This window comes from Rhipicephalus sanguineus, chromosome 10 (genome assembly GCF_013339695.2).
Source record: "Rhipicephalus sanguineus isolate Rsan-2018 chromosome 10, BIME_Rsan_1.4, whole genome shotgun sequence".
Classification (NCBI taxonomy): Eukaryota; Metazoa; Arthropoda; class Arachnida; order Ixodida; family Ixodidae; genus Rhipicephalus; species Rhipicephalus sanguineus.
In genome coordinates, this window is record NC_051185.1 from 68,841,452 (window position 1) to 68,865,659 (window position 24,208).

The window sequence follows — 24,208 nt, forward strand, 5'->3', positions numbered from 1 at the left end:
CTGCGACGTCACCATGGACGACACAGGAAACGACGCCTCTATGTCGACGCCACCAGCAGCGGCAGTGTCGCACACATATATTGACGCTCCGGGCGCGTCCGGCTGATAGTATAAGTGGATCTATCGACTGTGAGCGCACAGCTATCGTCGTCGCATCTGAACCATGGAAACGTACGCTTCGACGGCGTTCTTTGCCTCTGCATTTGCACTCCACGCGCTATTGGCTTTCGCTCAAGGTGAGTTGTTCGAGCGTAGAATGGGGTATCATGTGAAGTCAGTGGCATATGCTGAGGTTTCCTTTTTCGTGCTTGAACAGCCTGTTAATCCTACGAGAAACCTTGACTCGTCGCTCTAGGCCTGTGGTCGCTACTGAAGGTCGAAGTTAAGCGGTGATCAGAATAGCAGACACGTTGGAGAGGTCGACTTTGTGAAGAGGTACTGCACAGCTAGCGATGACTGGGTGGGTTAAAATAGTTGTGAAAACGTACGAGGATCCTGCACTGTGGTATTTCCTGACCACGACGTTTTCTTGGCTGTTTGCTGCCCGTCACAGTCAGGTAATTTGAAGGAAATTTTATTCAACGCGATAGCAAGCTGCTGAAGCAGGTGGTATTTTCTGTGCACTGAAAATCGGTGCGGTTTATGCACGCGGAAAAAGGCTTGATGCTATTAGGCCTACTTTTTGTGATCTAAGCCTAGAGTCACGTTTATAAGTGCGACAGGCATGGGCACACGATAGACTGTTCGCTAACACGGGGCAGAATGTAAAAATGTTCAGCATTTGCACGCGCATGACTGCGAACGTATCCAAGAAAGTATATTTCTTGGTTACAAAATAGGTGCACTGCATGGGTTTCGATAAGAATGGAGCCATCTGGTTCCCCTGGTTTCTATGCTAACATTAAGAGAGAAAGAGATTATAAAACGAGAGAAAGGCGGGAAGGTCAACCAGCATTGTAGCACCCGGTTTGCTACCCTACACTAAGGGGAGGGGGAAAGGGAAAGAAAGATGGAAAGGAAAGCACAGAGAAGAGCAGGTGCACGATAAAAAAAATACAAACTTCTTGCGTGCCAGTAGCCTATTGAAAAGGCTTTAGTACTCCCGCTCTACACCTTCCTTGTGCTAACATTAAAAATCTTAAAATCGCAATGCTTTTAAAGGAGGCGCATATAGCAATGGCAATGATCATTTTAGATTGATGACAACATTGACGGGTAGCGCGAAGAACGAGGACAGTGAAAGCGCAAGAACGCAGGACGGGCGCAGATGTTTCAGGTCATGCTTTTATAGTTAAGTAATAAGCAGCGAGATGGCAGGCCGGCACAACAATTGATGAAGGCTATCATTCTATCTCAGTATTATAAAAGGGCTTCTATTTACATCTTCATCCCACAGCGTAAGCCATCGAAGGCTGCGACATCAAAGGAAAGCATCGTCCAGTAAATATTCTTGTAAACACAGGCAAAAGTGCTGTGAGAGGTGAGAAATTCAAAACTTATTTGGGTGCATTAAGAACGGCATATGGTGTAACGGAGTCTGCTAAAACTAACACATGGTGTTCTCTGCACTAAAATAGTGTGGGCTAAATACGGCAAAAAAAAAAAAAAGGTCAATGGGACACCAACCCCCGTCCGTCAAGCCACGATGCCGAACACTCGGCCTCTGGTCGGTCAGTGGAGGGGAGTTGAACCGAGCCAAGCTGCCAAGCAGGTATGGCCCGAGAGGATGTGCTTCGGTCACGTGTGCGGCCGAGGATTCACACCGTCATCCCACCGGCTAGCGGATTCCAACCTGGAGAACGCACACGCTAACGGGTACGCTTGGATCACGCACCCACTATAGTGACTTGATTCTCATGAAGAACTGAGATCCACCACCTAACCAGAGCCGTGCACTGTGCTTCAGGTCACGCGTTCACGACTCTGGTTGTGTACTTAAGGGTCATAACAATCATATGTAACTTTGTTTTCACTTTTCAAAACCACATCCTAAGTTACATAATAAGGCATCCACTGGAATGAAATCAAATTAAAATGAAGTCTTATTCAAGCTAGACAAGAAGGGCCTCCATGATAGTTGGAACAATGGAAACTTGCTGCTAGCGCCACGGGGGATCTAGAGGGGAGGTCCAGAGAACTACACTAACCCTTATGTACACCTGTGAGCAAAAGTACACGGACCACGGGAGTGCGCGCCGATATTGCTGTCTGCGCCGTCTAGCGGCGAGCCGCCTGCTGTTGAGAGCATTGTTCAGGCCGCATTCGTGAGAGCAATACCCAAGGCAATGCCCTGGACAGTGCAATGCTCTCAACAGCAGACGCTTTGCCGCTAGACGGCGCAGACTGCAATCTTGGCGCGCACTCCAGTGGTCCGTACACTTTTGCTCACGGGTGTATATACGGCTGTGACGTTGCTTAAAACGCCACAAAAGGTAATGCTGGGGCGCGGGCGCCAATGCTCAAGTAATACGACGTAGCAATCAATGGCAGCCTCTGTAGCCCGCTTCACGCGTCATGTTGAGATTGTGAGTTCGACGCCCAGAGATGACAAGTCTATTTTTATTTCCATTTTTCATTAGAAATAACGCGGAAGTTATCTAGACGTTAAGCCTCGCTTGTTATAAGTTGAACACTTCGAACTTCCGCTGTGCTTTTTGCTGCCTTCATTGTTTGTTCGCTCTCCATCCACTCCAGACCCGAAGGAAGTTCAGTGATTTAAAAACTGTCCAAAAAAGTTCTTATTGCGGACTGATGTGTTATGAACGCCAGCAGGAACGCCATTTAATTTCAAAGGTTATGTGCTGAAGGCGGCACCTCCACGGAGGTCGAAAGCAACGGTCTCGTGCTTTTCGTTAAAAAACACTTTTCTTTGTGGCTTAGGTCCGTGAAAAAAAAAAATTCATCGTATGGTCAGCTGGAAGGTTGATGCTATGCGTACTAAATTTTCACGTCACCTTGTGCTATCCACTACCGGACTTCACGGGTGCTTTTCGGTGTTTCTGTCTGACTAAGGGATTCAGAAGCGCGGGTGAAGTGGAAGGAGGGTGGAAGAGGCTTGTATTTCTTCGGTCCTCAGGAACGACGAGGTGCTCCCGTTCCACCAACGTTCTGCTTCAGTTGCCCTTGCGCGGCTGGACGGACCCAATATCCACGCCTGCTGTTTGATGACTGCTGAAAGGAGCGTTGCCCACTTAGACTGAGCAAACGGATCGGCGCAGTGGCTCTTCTTTCCTTGACAAATGCCTCGCGTGAGCAGTATAAACGCACATCTGTCTTCTATGGTGAACACGTACTATTTGCGTACGATCCATAATTTATGATCCTTAAACCTCACGTTGCCAGAAGCATCATTTTTTTCGTTTATGAGCAATTTTTGCATGTTTCTCTACCAAATTTCGCTATTTAGTAATACGGTATTTTGTTTTCTGCTGAACATATTCTTTACTCTATCTCGCGTTTATCTTATACCGTTTCAGTCATAGTCTACTTGTAATAAGTCGTCATTTAAATGCGGAGTTGCATTCACAGCGCAAGCTAGTGCATCATTCCCGTTTGAAAGAACATTTAAGTCCGTCTCTAACATTACAAATATATTGATGATATCAATTCGTAAAGCTGACTGCAAGGTCCAGTCAAACCATTTTCCTACGGCTTGTCATACATCCGGGAAAATGTTTAAGTATAACCACTTCCGAGGTATATAGTATTGAGAAATATCTCAAGCAATATGCATTATAGTGCGCATTGACACTCAAGAGTTTACAGTCATTATAATGCCTCGCAGTAACCTACAAAATCTTGCTGCCGCCGGCGACCTTCAATAAGCTGTTCTGTGTTGTAGCGCAGGTTCAACCTATGCTTTATTTATAAGACAGCGAGCTCTGATTCTGAAGACGAAATCGTGAAACCATGATGTGTTCTTTGTACAGGTGAGGATGATGAAGTCCATAAAAAAGAGTACAACATACATAGTACGGTAGGTGCATCTTCGCCACATGAATAGGAACGGCTCGCAGATCAGCCGGAACTGCGCTCGGCTCGCTCATTGATCGAGGCGCCATCTACGGTGCGCCGCACTTCAGCCACTGGTGCGTAGATCCGCTAGTTGGCAGCGCTTCGGCGTACACACACCCTGTCGCCCTGTTGTAAACACAAAACGCCCGATATGGACAGACTCGCACCACAAAGCTTTATATAGGCAAGCTAGGCATAGGCTTGTCACGCCGCGTGCACCCTGCTAATATGTGACACGCGGCCGTTGTTTTGAATGAATGACACTGTTCAACGTCCCAATGTGCAACTGACTGAGCCATTCGGAGGGGGGGGGGGGGGGGGGGGCGGTGTAACGCATCGAGCTTAACCGGAAACAGCGCAACGCACGTCGAATTTCATGGGTCAAAATTACGTGGTTACAGCACCTGGAAGCTTAACGAATAGAGAGAGAGAGAGAGAGAGAAATGTGATGCGGAAAGGCAGGCAGGTTAACCGGAAAACAAATATCTAGTTTGCTACCCTGCACTGGAGAAGGGGTAAGGGGAGACAGAAAGATAATAGGGGAATGAAATAGGGAGAGAGAGAAGCAGAAACACACACACACACACACACACACACACACACACACACACACACACACACACACACACACACACACACACACACACACACACACGGGAGTGTCACATTCTTTCAACGAAGAATTGTGTCCATTGCTGATGCGCCGGAGAAAGGTTTCTGTTGTGGATTGCTCGAACACCGATTGATAAATAATTAATCATTATAAGACTTATATCAGTCCATGAATATCGTTACAGAGTGTCTCAAAAATGTTGCGCGACAGAGAATATGAAGAAGAAGCAAATTGTCGGCTGAGACTATAGGGTGTAGTGTAATAGAGGTGCTTGTGCAGCTTTTCAGGCATTTGTTATTGAATGCAATTGATTGGCCGAGCTAGATCTGCATTTTTGCAACAATATCCTTGCCACATACGAAATTCAGCTACAACGTTCATTTACTGTATCTGTCATTTTTATGTTAGTAGTTACCGAAGTATTACAAATTAATTTAACTTCTGAATTCATTTAGTTCAGTTGAACCAGTTCTTGCCCAACCCTAATTTGTGGGCACGAAGCGATACGAAATCGTTGGACAGGGATGCCTCTGGAATCCAACGTATCAACAAGTTGTCTTCCTTATCAGGAAGACAACTTGTCTTCCTGAGAGCTTTGGCGAATACGAGCCCTCTTGCAGAAACATTGGATTCCTGTGGCACGTACTCTCTCTTCAACTATATCTCATCCCTTCAAGGCTCCATCTTTCCATGAATGCCTGTCTTTTTTGAATAGCGGGTATTATTCGCTTAGATGTAAAGGGCAAAACAACAGCAAACTTCTCATGTAACTAAGATGTTTATGTGTCTACCCATAACGACATTTTCCTTTTCGTGATCTGATGACAATTAGAGACACGATATTAGCAGAGTGCAAGCAAACTTTGAAAATGGATGAAAATGTCTGGTGTTAATAGCTGCAGGCAATGCACCCGCGGTGGAAGCTTAACGGATTTGGTGTCGCACTGCTAATCTAGATGACGCAGCTGGGTTCCATTCCCGGCCACGGCGGCCGCATTTCGATGGGGACAAAATACGAACACTCGTGTACATATATTTAGGTGCACGCTGGAGAATCGCAAGTGGCTTAGATTAATCTGCAGTTCCGCAACGCACTGCGAGCCTCGTAATGACATCGTGGTTTTAGCGGGTCAAACAACGCTACTCCATTAAGCTTTCGCAGGCGATGCAAGATTAATTACATGCCATGGTACCGATAACTTATGCATCAGCTGGAAGCTAATAATTCGCTGTATTTCCGCCCAGTTTCATTTGCTACATATTTTAATTTCCAGCGACTGACTTTGCGGTGCTTCCTGCCTGACCTCCAAAAATTGTAGCAGTGCACACCTAGAATAATTTTCTAGGTTAGGCGAGGGTCGCATACTTAAACCTCATAGTCGATAGCATGTTTCTGTGAACACTATGTCGAAGTGAATCGCACCAGGTGTGTTAGGGCGTTTACTCCAACACAATGTTATTGCAGACAGCTCTGTCAAACACACGATGTGGAATGCGAAAAAATTATGTAAGGGCTACTTCCTAGACTTAGCCGACGGAGCAGGGTGGCATTACGTATATGGAATCCTTGTGGAATGTAAATGTGTAGCGAGAAGAAAGCAGGGTATACACATGGTATGAATAGTCGAAAGCATATGTGTCTGTCTAGCTAGTTTCACGATGCATGTGTGTCGATACCAGACTTCATACATGAAGCAAACTTGCGTGAGTATTTTCGACACCGCCTATTACTATGCCTAAGGACAGGCTTTGGAAAAAAATAAAACGTTCGTGCGGACAAAAATTTTGGGGGTGTGTGGCACAGTTTAGTTGGAAGCCGGACCATCCCTGCGTTGAGGGAAGCGCACAAAATGTATCTTTAATTGTAGTGATGAAAATTGGAAAGTTTACTTACGCATTGTTCACTCTAGCAGTGTACTGCGTCTTGAACTAAATGCAGCAGGTAATTGGGACTGCTAAGGTATCGCCAGCGGTGCGCTGAGTAGGCAATGATTTCATCATCAAACTTGTCGCTGTTGGATGTTTCATTGCCCTGTCTCTCAGCTTCTAGTTTTCCGACGAGACCTTCACAACAGGAGCCGCAGACAGCGGAATCGTACCCTCCTAGTTTGACTCTGAAAATGTCATGATTCGGCTAAAGTTTATTGAAGAGCAGCAATTAAAAATTCTACTGAGTGCCGACCTCAGGCGTAATTATAATCGGTGAAGTGTATCCAATTCTCTCGAGTGAACAGCGATTGCAAATGGTCGCCAATGCAAGAACAGCGTTGAGAGCGTGGCTTGACCCAGTCCTCACATCTGGTAATATTGCAATTTTTGTATACGTAGATCTGTAAACTTTTTCCTATGGATCCAAACTAGCTTGATGCTAAGGATCCAGGTGTTTTTTCCATCTATTTATCGATTAATATATCTTTTGGCAAATAAATTCAAATTCAAAGCGTGGCTCGGCCATGTCCCCACAGCTGGTAATATCCGTAGAATTTTCTAAGTATATATGTTTTTGTTTTTGTTACATTTGCAGATCCGCCAGGACCTGGAGTGTGCAATGCGGGCGCAGTATTCATCTGCTACAGAGAGTACAGTTCGGTGCTGTTTCGGCCAGAGCTGCTCCCAAATGCGGACGGAAGCTTCAACGATACTTCGTACCTTTCTGCGTGCAGGTATACGCCAGATGACATATTGCTGCTACTCGGACCGAGTAATCATAACTATCTATGCTATTTTTCTGGTATCTTTAGGTCACCAGTTACTTTGTAAATGAAAGTTCACAATGTATAAGTTCTCTAATAGGTCCTCTGCAAATTATAGCAAATTCAACGGAAATGCTTCCGCGTGAAGTTCAATAGTTCAATGTTTTATTGGGCTCGGCTGGACGCTATTGCTATATTGGCAATTTAATGGTAATTCAGTATTGGCAATTTATTGTGGGTGCTCCTTAATTCCACACTTGGTTCCATAAAAAAATCGTGTGAACATTAATAAGTGGCACATACAAATATAATTGAGAAATACAATATTGTTCTATTCAGTAATATATGCACACCGCTGATTTTGAGATTCTATTCTAGAAATCGAGGCATAAGAGTTGCTGGTAAACAGTGTACAGTAAAGTCCTGAGCAAAAGCAATGTTTTTTGTTTCACAAAAAAAGCAAAGCAAGAAGCTAGGAATAGAAGTAAAATAAGCGTAATGTCATAGGATAAAGTCGCAGAGCGTTAAAATTAAAAAGTGACATAACCAAAGATAGACTCATGAATTATATGAACACAAGTGAGCGCGAAGGCTGGAAGCAATTATCAGCGAACATTCGCATCTTGGGATGGCATCACCTTTCCGGGTGAAACGCCTTCGCATGAAAAGAAGGGCCTAGAATGAAATGTGGTCATCGATGCCCTAATCTCTACCCCTTTATTTGATGCAGTAACTCAACCGGTTAATGGTGCAGGCTTACTACTGTGATAGACAGAATCATGACTGAGTGCGTAATTTCGATTTTGGCACGAATAGCAAGGCAAACGTCAATTCATGACAGTGTCTACTGAAACATTTTGGATGCCTAACGTCTGCAACATATTTTCATTCATATGGGGGAGTACTTTAGCCTAAATATAGTGCGGATAAGCAATATGCGACCACTTAGACAGGCTCGAAATAAAATAAGGAAGTGCCCAAAACCGCATGTACAGCAGTAGAGCACACATTTCATGATTTGAGCATATTGTTTAGAGGGACCATGAAACGGTTTTTTGAAGATTTGGGAGCGTTATGCTAGAGCATCATCAAATCATTCGCACCATAAATTAAGCGACGCACCATGTATCAAGGCCGCTACGGACAATTATATCTATACCCTCCTTCTCACCACTGCCTTTACTCCTCAACTCACGAGACACGCTGGTGATCGCAGCGCCCTCATGAGCGCACTCGGCGGTTTGAGCTTCGCCCAGTCATGGCCTCCGATACTGCGCGCCGGCAGGTTGCGCGCAATCTCGGAGGCCGAAGAAAGGCTAGGGAATATGAAGGAGAGTAGATGGGCAGAGAAGGTGTTCCGTTATTTGTATAGGAAGAGCGTGGACACACGGTGGAGAAAAAGAACTAGGAGGCTCACTAGTAAATATACGGCTGGTTGTGTAAGCAATATGTCCACAAAGAGCGTTAAGCGAAAAGTCAGAGAGGCGGAGAGGATTTAAGGGACGGCAGCTATGGAGAAAAAGCCGGCTTTGAGTAACTACCAAAAGGGCATAAATGAAATGAGGAGGGAGGCATTTTACGATAATTCAAGGGGAAGCGCTTTACCGTTTGAAAGGAGATTGGGTTGCCTTAGAACTCGTAGTTATAAAGCGAAATTCAGTAACGAAGAAGAACAATGCACATGCTGCGGGGAAGATAAGGAAACGGCGAAGCATGTTCTGATTGAATGTGGAGATATCCATCCCAGGTGTACGTTTGGGCACGAGCCTACGTGAAGCCTTGGGTTTTAGGGACAACAATGGAAAGCTGAACACACCCGCAATTGAAATAAGTAAGAGGCGGTTAGAGTATTGGTGGCAGAAAATTAGAGAGAAGGGACAAAAATAAATATTGAAAAAAAAGGACATTCTGCCGTAAAGGGCAGAGAACTGGGCTGAGAATTTACGTCTTTTTTCCTGTAGTAAGATAGATTTAATTGAAGTAGAGACATTAGGCCAAAATTAAGAAAAAGAAGAAAAAAGGGAAAAATATTTTTTTTTTTTGTAGAGCCTGGTGGCAAACTTGTCACCGCCCCATTATAAAGGGGACGCTCATAGCACCGATCCTCCATCCAGTGTGCCCAGCAGCACGCCGTCTAGTAACAGAGACGAAGCTCGCGGAGTGGTTGATATCTGCTCCGACAGGTGCCGCCACACTACCAGCTGATCTTATTTTATTCTCCTGTACGGCGACAACCTGCAAAAGCATGCGTACCAGGGGCGTAGTCTGAAATTTTTTTCCGAGGGAGGGCGTTCAACCATACTTTATGTATGTTCGTGCGTGCGTTTGTATCTGTGCGTGTATATATACGCATGCAAAATTGAGAAATTCCGCGAGGGAGAGTTTGAACCCTCCCCCCCCCCCCCCCTTGCCTACGCCCCTGATGCGAACAAACAAAAAGAATTCGAAAACAATCACCGATAAGCGTAAACTTGGACAATGTGGCTGTGTCTTCAGGGGTGAAGTTACAGCCGCAGACACGTGGATCGGATAGCGAGAGCGCGACGCTCATTGCAGCAACGAGCTGAAGGGATTCCGCTCGCCAGATGCCTCACAAACACTGCACGATGTCGCAGCTTTACAAATAACCAATTGCTAGATATGTGGCACACAACACGGCTAGGGCAATTCATTTTGTCCACGAAAAGAAACCTCGAGATAAACACTGTCGCTCAGCTCACGTGAACACGGAACACGTTGTTACACAGGCGGATGACGCTCGATGCGCACAGGCGGTTCAGTGACGTGGACTGGGCATATCCTATCAGATCGGTCGCTGGGTGTTGCGTGTATTGGAACAATCCTTCGTGTAAAAGGCGCGAGAAGTTGAAAACTCGTTCGGCTGAGCCGCTGCGATCTGCAACGATTCACGTGTTTAAAGTCTCGTAATAAATTACACAGTTGACGCAGAGAGCTTTAATCGGTCTTCCAATGATTCTTAGGACTTGCTTTACCGGCTCTATGCGTTTATACACAATCGTCAAACCGTTTCAGGGTCCCTAAGTACTTAACGAAATACGTGGTTTGACGTAAGTTACGAATAACAGAGTACGAAGCGAATGAAGTACGATCTCGTTATTCATAAGTCCAACAAAAGTTAGACAGATATGTGCAATCTAAGATAAAAATATCTATTGTTGCTCGATTGACGCAGTAGAAATGAAAGTGAGTTTTGCACATGGAGAAATTAAAACCGCAGGGGCTTAAGGAAAATCCTTCCATTGACTTAAAGTATTCTAATATCTTGGGCGCACTTCCGTAAAACGTTTCAAATGCAAGGGCCCTCGAGGTTAAGAAGGAATTTGGACATAGTATTCGAAAGAGCGTTCCATAAATGTTGAATAACGTCCTGCCATTGCAACGAATAAAAATATACAAACAGAAATCATTCTGCACAATTTCATTAATATATATCTTCTGAGGGACTGAGTTTTTATGGTCTTTTCGCGAGATTAAGGAAAAGAACACCACCTGCAAAAAAAGAAGTTTTGTCTTGCTGAAGTGGCTATCGCATGGCACCACCTGCAAAAAAAAAAAGTTTTGTCTTGCTGAATTGGCTATCGCATGGCTCCGCAAAGCACGATGGTGTGGGTTCGTATCCCATACACGGCGACCGCATTTTGATAGAGGCAAAATGCAAAAAAAAAAACGTCCGTCTACTTAGATTTCGGAGCAAGTACCCGCCGCAGTCAGAATTAAACTGGAGGTTCGATTGTCGAGGTTCGCCGATTGTCGGCGAACCTCGACAGTCGAATCGAAGACAATCGAAGAACTTAGTTTTTATTTTGTTCAACCTGTTTACTGTGAAGTGAAGATTACCTAAAAGATAGAGAGAGAATATGAATAAAAGAAAGGCAGGGAGGTTAACCAGGGCTGAGCCCGGTAGGCTATGGTGCACTGGGGAAGAGGGGAGGGAAAAGGAAAGTTATAGAGGAGGAGAGAAAAGTCACTCTTTCAGCCGACGTAAGAGTTCCGCGTTTGACATCACAAACGGCGAATCACTCCGGTATCATTGAAAAAAACGCAACAGCGCTTTCGTTGCCTTCCGGAACTGTGATGGCAGCCCCATGGTCCCAATATCTTCTCGACAGTGCAAACGCTTCCGTCCAGTTGATTTAGACCAGTGCGGAGGTGAAGCCTCTCGTTTGCGTATGTCGGGCAGTAACACAAAAGGTGCTTAATAGTTTCATCAACGGCACAGTCGTTGCACTCGGCGTTGTGGGCCATCTCGATCTTAAATGAGTAGGCGTTGGTGAATGCTACACCCAGACGCACACTGCACAACACTGTATCTTCCTCCCGGGAAAGACCAGGTAGCAGCCGCAGTCGTAGAGATGGGTCGAGAGAACACAGTCGATTGTGCGTGAACTGTGATGTTTGCCACTTTTGCAGTGTCATGTTCTGCGCCAGCTTAAGGTGATTTCACGTCATAAATATAGGTTACAAACGCGGCCTCCACATGGCATTTGTAAGATTCGGATCAAACGTATTTATTTTAAATGTGCATGTGCATGTTCTCTACAGTCTCGAAATGCCACTGGTTGTAACAAAGCGAGAATTTTCCTTTCTCTTACACAACTGTCTTTCCTGGTGTTTTTGAACAGCTTCTTTGCTCCGGACTCAACTTGCCAGCTGAGCATCGTCCACTGTCCCAAACCCTTCAGGGACCAGTTCGCGCGGTCTGAGGAGGGCTACAAGGCCACCAGGGCCATCGTCTGCGACGCACCGTCGCTCCAAGGTGAGCCATGTGGTTTCATTCCGAATGTTCGACTTGAACAAGTTCAGCACAAGGTGCGCAAACTGACGGCCACAATCAGTCGCACAGAATTTGGGCCCTTGGCCAACGAAAACTTTTCAAATTATCGCTGCGGGCACATTAGTACAATTTCTAGAGGAATCAGAAATATCAGAAAGATACTAAATCAAATGAACAATTATTCTTCGCATTGGAAATTATTAACAGATACATATGGTCACATGTCTCCCGTGTTTTCGTGTATTTCTCTTATTTTCTTACCCACCAGTATTTGTTTCATGACGGCTGTGTTTAATGTGCAGGCAGGTACCCGGTGACTGTTGTGAGGTCACCTTAATGAACTATTCTGGGGACGTTTCGGGAGTGCGAACATTTATGACGGATGAACGTCGTTGTTCTGTGGACAATTTTATTGTGTTGCCGTTGTTATGATCGGCCTGCCTGGCTTGGCGCCGCTTTGACGCATGAGACGTTGCGGCTAAAGGCCGAGACAGACGGTACGATTTTCCGTGCGATGCGGCGTCCGACACGGCGGTGGGGGAGAGGGAATGGTGGCTGTCCGATGCTATGAAAGGTCACCATTCCGGTTTTCCCACCGCCGTGTCGGACGCCGCATCGCATGGAAAATCGTACCGTCTGTCTCGGCCTTAAGACTACCCTGATTTCTTCCGGATCAGCGGTTCCAGAGATGCCCCAAGAGCGGCGACAACACGAAGGTCGTTCGTCTATTATTCTCAGGTTGTCTGCGCCCCTCGTAAAACCCTTTGGGCACGCCTGACCGACTGACAGATTAGGAAGAGTTGTTGGCCGTCGAGGCGGCTTGCTTCGTCGTCAAGGTGCCCCGGACAAAGGGCCCAGCGTCTGGGAACCGTCTGCGGATGCATTTCCCACGTTCCCCGTGGCACCTTGTTGCCGCTGTTTCCACAATTCGTGGTCTGCCTGGCGCTGCATACCCATCATTGCAACAGACTACGAAATTGACTTCCACGTAAGACTCAACGTCTTCGTGCTGTGCCGTGTAGTGCGCGGTGGGCAGTGTTTTTCCCTCGCCATGGGACGAACTGGATGTGCCTCTTTCTCCTTTCGTGGGTTAGGAAGGAGGCGGCGTTTCACCTTCCCCTTTTGGGGGCGGAGGTGAAGATGGAAATTTTCACTGGACTGTCCTGGCCTCCATTGTTTTTTTCCTACAGGGAACCCTGGGAAAGCCAGGACATAAAATGCGAGCGCCGATGCGCTCCCGACGAGCTCTCACAAGTTCTCTCAAGCTCTCACGAGCTCCGAGAGCTTCCATGATGCTAACCCCATCATGTAGCAACACGCTACCTGTAAATAAACGTTACTGTTAACAGCTCCGGGCTCCTCTGCTCGACATCTCCCCGGGACTCTGGCTGGCTCCGGTCCTCTGGGCAGTACCCCGATCACATCAACTGGATGGCAGCGGTGTGATGCTGCTGACAACTGGATCACATCAACTGGTTAGCAGCAACGGGATGACCCGTGCTTGACTCGGGCCTCAACGATATGGTGAGTGCTTGACTTTCTTTGAGTTTTGCCAGGTTTTAGCTTTTGAAGTTTTCTAAATCTGTGTGTAATCTTCTGTGCGTATAGGCTTCGTTGTACCGCTACCATACGTCGCAGCTATTCACCATTTTAGCTTTCATGTTCTGAAACTGGCAGTGTTTTACCGTGCGTCTAGGCTTCGCTCGCTACCTAACGTCACGGCGGGTAGAAAGTCCTCACTCGTGAAGACCATGGAGTTGGTAAAGAAGCTAGAGAGACCAGACCTCTTACTACTGTGTGAAGAGCTGGGAATTAAGGTTGGGAGAGAAGAGAGAGAGTCACAGCTGATTAAGGCTATTCAGGAATGCGGGGCGGAGGATGATGAAATTGAGGAGTGCTGGGAGGAAGTTGAGAAGAACAAAAGATGGGCTGAAGAAGACAGGATAAATGAGAAAAGGCGATTGGCTTTAGCACTGTATCAGGCATCAAGTAACCCGAATAACGAAATAGCACCCTCAGATAAAAAAAAGAAAGGCAGTCCTGCTAAGTCCACGTCTACAGTGAGCCACTCAGAAGATCGAAAGAAAGAAAAGGCGTTTAAGGCTAGGAAGCCGGTTGTATGCCACCGTTGCAAAGAGCTAGGTCACATCGCAATCGGCTGCCGCAAGCCTAGGAATGTTCTCTGTTTTCGGGACAGCAGCGACAATGATCTGGAACAATTGAAACCCCCCATTCAGGAATTTGTTAAGGAAAACGTACCGCGGGACTCTGTCGCAACGTTTGATAGTGTACATCCGTACCCTTTGACAAATGAGATGACCACAGGGGAACGCCCGGGTGCATGGCAAGTAGTTGAAAATGAAAGTGTGTGTTTGCCATTAGCCCGCGTTGAGAGTGAGGGACCGTTCAGACTGCTCGCCACGGAAACTTTGGTGTCCCAAAACCTGCCCGAGCATTATCCCTCTCAGAATGACGTGGATATGCTTTCGAAAGGCCTTTGTTTTGGGGACGAATCGGCGGCAGCTATGACGGATCCGATGGCCTGTGAGTCTGCTCGTGAGGTTCCGAAAGCAGAAAGCGCCAATGAAGCGGACTGTAAAAGTTCAGATGATGAGGCGCTTAGCTTACCACTAGAGGAAGAGGCGCTCAACATAGCGCGAGGTGATGACTCTCATCAAGGAGAGACATCTGATGGCGAGCCGGCTGGTTTAGCAAGTGTCGATTGTAGCGTTGTTTCTGAAGTGCAGACAGCTAGAAATAACGCCGAGGATAAGCCAGTTGAGCCGCCTGGAGTTTTGAGCAATGTACTTGCGAGTATTATTGCCGAGTCGGTGAGCGTTCCGTGCCGCCCCGAAAGAAAAAGGCGCCGGCGAAAACTTCGGGGAAAGGGGAAAGGTCCAAGCTGCCTCGAGCGGAGGCTGGAAACCCCGAAAAGGTTCTCTAAAAGTCGCAAGTTGCGGGTCTCGCACAAATCGAGATTAGGCATAAAGCGTGTCGCGAGGGCCAGGAAAAAGAGACGACGAAGTGGTCGCCTGGTTTCTTCATCTTTGGTGAAGGCTAAACGGTGGAGCAAAGCGAGGTGGTGCGTACGCGACTGTAACGACAAAGGTTCTCCCCCAAGTTTGCGAGAGGGTGACCGCTGCTCTGGGCGGCCCACAATGAGGAAGCTTAAGCGTCCGGGTGCGTCTTTGTCGAAGTTCGGGGCCCGCGGAACAAAGGTCACCGCCACTGTGTGCTTCGGACAGGTTGGCTTTTTGTCCCTCCGTCGCGATCTGGCCCATCGACAACTGTGGTATGCGCGTCCCCCCAGAGCACGTCTGAAAGGGTGCCGCATTAAATTACGCAGTGTCACGAAGGATACTAAGAATTTGTCTTGTATCCAGTTTTATTATTGTTTTGTTTAGCTGTCTAACGTTTGCATGTCTGCCGATGAGCAAGGGCTGTGTCGATTTTTTAGTTTTATTTTCCTCCTCATCTTAACTGCAGACATTGAGATATTTGCTAAACTGCTTGTTTGCTTACATTTTGCAAAAGCTAGCGCCTGAGTAGAGGGTTTTGCGCTGATTTTAACAGAGAAGTAGGCTGAAGGTAAAAGCCTCTGTTTAAACCTTCTGTTCTTGCAGTGAAGTGTAGGTTTTGTTTCTCTGTTTGTTTTATGTTTTACGCGCGAGTTTATCTTAACAGAGAAGTAGGCTGAAGGTAAAAAGCCTCTGTTTAAACCTTATGTTTTTGCAGTGTAGTGTAGGTTCTTGCTTTTGTTGATTTTATTTTATCAGCATAATTTTCGGACAGTGTAAGGCTACCAAGAATTTCTCTTGTATCCAGTTTTGAATTGTTTTGCTTTTAATGTTTGCGTGTCTGCAGATCAGCAAGGAATATGTCGATTTTTGTAACTTTTATTTTCTTCCTCATGATAACTGCAGACATTAAGATACTTGTTGAACTGAGTGTTTGCTTACATTTAGCCAAACCTAACACCCTAGTACAGGGTTTGCGCAAGTTGATTTTTTAACAGAGAAGTAGGTTGAGGGTAAAAGCCTCTGTATAAACCTTGTGTAAATTGCAGCACACTTGTTAGTATGCGCATCAGTGTAGTGTAGGTTTTTTTTGTTTCTCTGTTTGTTTTATTTTCATACGCGCAAGTTTGATTTTGAGTTTTACTTATACTGTGAGAGGCGTAATTCATTAACTACCTCCTTTCGTTTTGTTTCGCCCGTAGCACCTGCGTGCCTTGAACGCTGTGAATCTCTTTGGGAAATGATACAAAACGTTAGGCTGTTGATTTGCTTCGCACGTAGTAGGTCTGAGTTTGTTATGGCTTCGTTATCTGATTCTTGATTTTCACGAGTGAGCGCACCAATTGTAAATTTCTAGGGAGTTTTACCAAATCTGTAACCTGGCATTTCTCGAGGTCAGTTGAGTGCCCTATGTTTGTTGTGCCTCGGGTCTTGCGTGGTTCGTTTCTGGCGTTTGCTGGCCATGGCTCAGGTCCAGAGTTTGGTGCAGCCTGCGTCAACGTCTACAAGGGAGCAGATCTACGGTCTCTGCGGAGTGCTTTGGTGCTGCAACCCCTTCGAGACCTCCTGTGACGGTGGACGGGCTGTTATGATCGGCCTGCCTGGCTTGGCGCCGCTTTGACGCATGAGACGTTGCGGCTAAGACTACCCTGATTTCTTCCGGATCAGCGGTTCCAGAGATGCCCCAAGAGCGGCGACAACACGAAGGTCGTTCGTCTATTATTCTCAGGTTGTCTGCGCCCCTCGTAAAACCCTTTGGGCACGCCTGACCGACTGACAGATTAGGAAGAGTTGTTGGCCGTCGAGGCGGCTTGCTTCGTCGTCAAGGTGCCCCGGACAAAGGGCCCAGCGTCTGGGAACCGTCTGCGGATGCATTTCCCACGTTCCCCGTGGCGCCTTGTTGCCGCTGTTTCCACAATTCGTGGTCTGCCTGGCGCTGCATACCCATCATTGCAACAGACTACGAAATTGACTTCCACGTAAGACTCAACGTCTTCGTGCTGTGCCATGTAGTGCGCGGTGGGCAGTGTTTTTCCCTCGCCATGGGACGAACTGGATGTGCCTCTTTCTCCTTTCATGGGTTGGGAAGGAGGCGGCGTTTCACCTTCCCCTTTTGGGGGCGGAGGTGAAGATGGAAATTTTCACTGGACTGTCCTGGCCTCCATTGTTTTTTCCTACAGGGAACCCTGGGAAAGCCAGGACATAAAATGCGAGCGCCGATGCGCTCCCGACGAGCTCTCACAAGTTCTCTCAAGCTCTCACGAGCTCCGAGAGCTTCCATGATGCTAACCCTATCATGTAGCAACACGCTACCTGTAAATAAACGTTACTGTTAACAGCTCCGGGCTCCTCTCCTCGACATCTCCCCGGGTCTCTGGCTGGCTCCGGTCCTCTGGGCAGACCCCTGATCACATCACCGTGAATAGGAATGTGAACATAGGTTGGCAAACTCATTCATGAGTCGACTCACTCAGACTCAGATCAAGCAGTGAGTCTGAGTCTGAGTGAGTCCGGGCGAGTAATATTTTCGTGAGTTTGAGTGCGCGTGAGTCTGGCCGAGGAAAATTTTAGTGAGTCTGAGTCGGAGTGAGTCCGATTGAGGAAAATAGTTGCGAGTCTGAGTCCGAGTGAGTCCTAAGCGCGAAACATATTTCTTGAGTGAGTCTGAGTGAGCTCCACCTTTCATTGCCGACCTATGGTCCTATCTACTCATCTTCAGCATTACTATCAGTCTTATATTGGCTTACATTTATACTCAAATCTATTGACACATATTTCAACGCACAAGCGTTCATGCGCTACCTCAATACTTATGAATCTGAGGCGTGAATTAGGTGAGCGGGGTGCCGTGACCTCCCCCTGCAAATTCTTTCACAGGAAGTTCTTGATAAAAATATCTCGTGTCAGTCGCGCATTTCATAAAAATATCCTTACTGGGTTGAAATACTGATAACTCGTATTTGAAGGTACACGATCAAAAGGCGTATCGTAGAGCACCGATTATGTGAGATATTGGCTCTAAAGAGCATTGACACCATGATCGAAAAAGCTAATATTACGCTAACGGACTCATGAGTCGACTCACGCAGGCTCACTCAGACTCAGGTCAAGCCGTGAGTCGGAGTCTGAGAAAGTCCAGCTGAGCTAGTAATATGTTGGTGAGTTTGAGTCCGAGTGAGTCCGACTGAGGAAAAGTTTAGCGAGTCCGAGTCCGAGTGAGTCCGGATGAGGAAAATTTCGGTGAGTCTGAGTCCGAGTGAGCCCTCAGAGCGAAATATATTTCTTGAGTGAGTCTGAGTGAGCTCCAATATTTTTGCCGACCTATGAATGTGAATGCCCATTTACGGGTAAACTTTGTGCTGTTTTATGATCATTGACGACCTCACGATGCAAACTATTATGCAAGAGGAGTAGCCGGAGCTTCACCTGGTTGCCAACCTCTTCGTAAACACGTTTATTAATAAAAGTTGTGCGGTAAGTGCAAACTCCACACCACACAGTTAAAATGAAGGCTTCCTAATGTATTAAAACACGTCTCTGGGGCAATTCTTCCGATGTACTGAGGGTAGCCCCAGAGTTAGGAAATATCGGGGACGTCATGTATGGAACACATCCGACTAGAAGCGTCTCATAAATTATAATCTCGCTGCTGCCCAACAGTGGACCGTTTTCTGCGTTATATATTTGTAAAAATTTTAAAGAGTTTGGCGTTTGCCACTTCTTTATTGCGAATTTCTGCAGCAGTATTGTGTTTTTTTCGGTCCACATTGCTTGACGAAGCGTTCGACGTTGCTGTTTTTCTGGAGGTTACGAACGGTATAAGAAGCGAAGCAATTTAAGCACACATTTTGTGCCCGCCAGTTCTCAAGCTCGAAGCCACATAGACAGAGCATCATCTCTAACGGCAGCAGTACTTACCATAGAGTTTCCTACAATACTTACTAGAGGGAACTCTGGCGCTAGTGTCTATGGGAGCTGCAATGCATCGCGCTTCAGCCAGCATGGGAATCATGGGTAGTACACGGATTTGTCTAAACTTCGTTCTTTTGGCTCCGTTTGGCTCCGCGTCGCCTGCATCCGCTTTGTCGCAAAACGAAGTCCAGCAAAAATCAGCAGTTTCACTTCACCACTTTAACTTCTTTAGGCTCACCGATTCAAATCTGGTCACGAAGTTCACAACAATCCATTCTTTTATCCGAAAGAAAACCAAAACATAGCAATAAACAAAGCCACAAGTGCGATTGAAGCCCACAAGCACGAAGACTAGGCAAATCCGTGTACTACCCATCATTCCCATGGTGGCTGAACGAGCGCAGCGCCAGAGTTCCCTCTAGGTCATTTTAGGAAACTCTATGGTACTTACCAACCTAGGTGTGCGCAAGGTTATCCATTAGGATGGCTTGTGTTTTTGTGATCGCCAGCGTTAATGTATAGCCGTGCTCTTTGTGAAGGCCTAGCGATGTCGGCAAGAAGCCAGCATCGGCGGGGCGCCTCACTGCTTCGCCGGCGTTCCTGCATAAGTGCCGCTTCTGTGTTTGTGTGTGCATAAGTGCATTTTACGGACTTGCGCACCAGCATATTGCTAACGCTGGTTCGGCCGACACGATAGAGTGCCATCTGATAGTTCGATTTCGCTGACTGAAAAGGCGTTACACATCCGGCGAGTTCATATTAAAAGATCGGTGTGTCTAGGTGCTACCAATGAGCCCACGTAAGTTTACACGCATGCCGTGAATGTTTATTGTTTTATTACGCCGAACACAAGTCTGCCACCGGCACTACATGGGAGGTCAAGATAATGCGCCTCTATATAGGCGATGGTTGATTTTCGGCTGTGTAGTGCGGTCGGTCAGTGTATGTGATGTTTTGGAATGGTTGTGCGTATGGGTGTATGTTTGTGCACGTGCCACGAATACTGCATCATTCAATGCTGATTCAGTTGGAAACACAATTAATTATGCCGACATGGCGATGGGTCGCTATCTTTTTTTTTTCCCGCCCACCCGATTAGTCCAGGCGGTTCAACTGTTAGTTTCTGTGGAGCATTCTATGAGCACGAACATTTAAACCGACTGGAGTAAGTGCTAGAAAGTAACAGCTGAACCCCTGTAGTTACTCCCGTATTTTGGTCCAAAAGTGGTTCAAAATCTGGAAGCTCATTCAGTCACCTGAAGAACGAATGCCGTACGCCATTTTAGCCCTTTTCGGCTTAGAGTGGGGAGTTAAAGGGACCCTGACAGAGCAATTTTTGTTTCTGGCCTTTTGACTGCAATTTGCAGCCTTGTGTCTAATAATGCCGAAATCAAATCGTAAATGCTCTAATGTATCGTATAATTAATGCTAGCGTCGTTAATTGTGACCAATTTTAGCACCACTTCGAAACGCCCGCCTAAAAGCGTGAGATGCTAGCACCCCACAGCGGAGGAACTCCTAACCACGTACGCTCAAGCTTTGGCGACGTTGACAGCGCAGTTTTCAATTCGCGGCCCCGCGCCCTGTAAAGAATGAAACGATGTGGGTGCCTCGGTATGAGTTAATCCTATTAAGAGCGTGTCCCCTAAGGAGAAAGATTAGCATTCCTGGCTTGAAGCAGCGAAAACCACTTTCAGAGCAGCCAGACAACACAGGGAGAGGGGTGAGGAACAACAGCCCCCGTCGGGTGCCAGTCGTGGTATTGTGCGCACTCCGCGCATCTTCAGCGACGCCGGCAATACTCGCTTTCCTTGAGGAACGTCACACGGGGCTTCAGTCTACGTAACACCGGTGGCGATATCGCCAGGTGCTGCCAACTCGGATGAGCACGCACACTTACTTTAAAACGAAATTAAAATTCCCTAAAGGCAACGTTAGCCACTAATAACCGGTCAGAAGTGCGCGTGTATACAGGACAAACAGCACAGATATCTCCAGGTTTCGATGTTGGTGTCAATGGCTTTTTAAGGTAGGATGTAGACAGCTCTCGGAATGCAACATTAGTGCTCTTCGGCCGCCATTACTGGCAAAGTCCTGCATCGCAATAGCCCTAACAGGTACGGCTGAGTAAAGGTATGAGGCAGACTTGGCGCCCCCTTTAGATTATTAAGGGGTGACGAAATTAAAAATTTTTAGGCCTGAATATGAGATATCTGCGCGAAAGTTAAAAGCAATACCAACAAACAAGGTTCTGAGGAGAGCAACTGAGATTTTCAGAAGAATGCTCCATATCTCATTTGCGATGCCAGCGACGAAAAATAGAACAATTTTCACAAATTCGAATTGCTGAAATATTCAATAATTAGGATATATCAATGTTTCTTTTTTCAAATCAAATCGAACAAATCTTATGACAGCAAAATCAAGTTGTTACAAATCAATATGCAGGGGCAGGTCCCGGAGTCGGAGACTGAATTGGGACCACCTGCGCATAATAAACATGAAAGAAAATTCAATTTAGTGTAGCGTCAACTGGAAGGGAAGAAAATTACAATCTGCATTTTAAGATAAGTGGGTGCGCACATTTTGGAGACAGGGTACAATAAGTGAAAACACGTGATCAGGACATCAAAGAAGCAATGAGACCACCAATTTTGAATTTGGTCTGGTCCATTGGTTTCCGGCTGACTCAGGCATCAGCGTGATAAAAGCGCATAATATCAGATCAGCTATGCCTGGCAGTCGAACTTGTGTGCGAGAACCCCTGGCACGCTCCACGCTTCGGTAACCTCTACCCACAGATCACTCAGGTTGCAGCTTTAACCTTCGCATAGCCCCTATAGGGTGCTCTGTAGGTTAACAGGAAATGTTACTGCAGAAACGCAGGCGACAGAGATGGAGACTACACGAGACGGTAAGTACCGCTTCGTGTTGTCTCCATATCTGTACCGTGTGTTCTTGCGGTTACATTTCCTAATGATGAACCATCAATTGGCCTACGGCCACACTCTTCAAAATGTCCTGTAGATCTCTCATCGGCTGATCTTGTGCCCCAGTCATATCCTGCGGCGCCAAATACCGCATAATTTCTGTGTACATCTGACCTATAATTGCAGCTTTGGTGAGGATCTCGGTGTGTTTGAACAACGACCGAATGCACAAGTGCGTGGATACCCCGACACAGCCAGAACCTGGAACAAATCCTCGGGAATACTGGTGCAAGTAAGTATACTTTGTTCTCACAGCTGCGTTGTAGACTATAGTCGGATACAACTTTACAAATCCGCGGCAATTCCTCGCGCACAAGCCTGCAACAGTGGGCGCTCACTACAGAATGGCGTCATGAGCCGGACGCCCGGTGAACCCGCCTTCGAAGAGCATTGCCGAGTGCATGAGGTGCATGAGCGGGAGGCGATCGGCTGCCGTGCTTCGTCATCTGGGCGGGTCTCTCCGGACTTTTGTAGTTGTATCCAACTATAGATAGTTTCCTTTCCAGTGAAATAATTTTCGCCAAAATGGGGTTAAAGGAGTACCAACACAAAATTTTTACATCTTGTTTTTCTTCTGTTGCAATAACTAGCTAACGACCTACTTATCTCGGCTGAATATTTCGTTTCCACGAGTATGTGACGCTTAATTATTTGGAGACGTTTTATAGCGCTCAGTCGCAGTTTCAGTTTCACAGAGCGCCAAGAGAGGCGGGACCCAGCGGTGTTTTCATGTAAACGGGCTGGCTACGTGAGCACACAATTACTTGGAGGACGCTTGAGCTTCGCTTTCAAGAGTAGAACGCGATAACGTAATCGGACCGTGTTCGTATCGCCTTCCCAATCGCTAGCCTGGCTTCGCTTCTCGGCGGGCCCCTAAAACCCTCCCGCAGGGAAAGCCAAAATGCGGACGCCCTCCGGCTTCTATACCCATGCATGAGGCGTGAGGAGGGGCGCCGTGTTTCGTCGCAAAGCGCAGAAAAAGCAAAGCGCGCCCGTGGGTCTTTCGCGCCATCTCGCGGGTGATATTTAAACCTCTGCCACGCTGAAGCGCCGCCGAGATGTGCGTACCACCAACAGTAAATTGTTTTATAAAGAGCTCGCCGTTAGTATGCTAGAGGATGTATTCGTGGTGGCCGAGCGGCTAGACGCATAGCAATTTTTTATTATTTATTTATTTGCATCTACCTCAAATTTTCGATCACGGACAACGCAAATTTTTCGCTCACAACTAACGACGCTGACGGCGACATCGACACCGGAATTTCTGCGAAACGAGCTCTTTAACGCTATCGCGTTAAACCCGCGTGGCACATGAGCACTGCGTTGACATCTTCCAAGAATACACTGCCGAGGCAAGAACGTCAGTCTTTGTACACGCGTTCAAGTCCTCGTCTTCTTTTGTGTGCGCCTTTTGAGCCGCAAACTATGCATTCAATAAGTCCATAGAGGAGGTACTCCTTATTTCCGTTGAAAAGGCCTGCTAGGGGAAAGCGCTCGCTGGGAGCATGGCAGCCAACACGAACTCGTGATGCAGGTGGTTGTTGGCTGCTTACATTCAAAACAATTTGGTGTCGATGTCGTGAGGTGGTATGGTTCGCTGACATTTGCGTGGCACGCACTTTATTTTAAATATGTTCTAGGTTATATCAGCCGTTGATATCTTGTAGATGATGAGTGTGTGACCACACAAACCAATCCGACTGGTTATCTCGCTTTCAAAATTTTGTGTCAGTGCTCCTTTAACTGCTTCAAGAACGCCGATAAACCTATAGAGTGCTGCTATATGAGTCAAACCTTTCCACCTTCTACACAGGTTCACCCAGGGTTCGCTCAGGTGTGTCGACGATGGCGTCAAGGAGTGCAAGCACTCCTACGAACAGGAGAAGCCGATTTTCAGGAAATACTTCGCAGCCGTCTCTAACATGTTCCTCTGCGACGCCATCGCCAGCGGAAGTGCAGCTGCTGCGGCTCCCCACGCGCTTGTCTTCAGTGCGGTAGGGCTCATGCTTACGGGTTGGGTGACGACGAAGTCCTTAATAAAGTATGCTATAACTCACAACTTGCGCGGACTACAAGTACAGCGTTCTTCAACACTAAGAGGATGCGGCTACGGGCAGCGCTTGTGTCGTGTTTGTCTCTCTTGGTCTCCATCGTCAGTGCGCACTCTCCGGTAA

The 24,208-nt window shown here is 46.9% G+C and overlaps 1 protein-coding gene across 1 annotated transcript; it reads left to right on the top strand.

Annotated features, from left to right (window-relative positions):
* The first annotated feature begins 82 nt into the window (after positions 1-82).
* LOC119406475 (uncharacterized) lies at positions 83-24,208 on the top strand. Its single transcript, XM_037673221.2, has 5 exons — positions 83-236; positions 7,152-7,290; positions 11,964-12,097; positions 22,161-22,266; positions 23,848-24,208. The coding sequence occupies exons 1-5, from the start codon at positions 164-166 to the stop codon at positions 24,206-24,208; spliced, it is 813 nt and encodes a 270-aa protein (XP_037529149.2). The 5' UTR covers positions 83-163.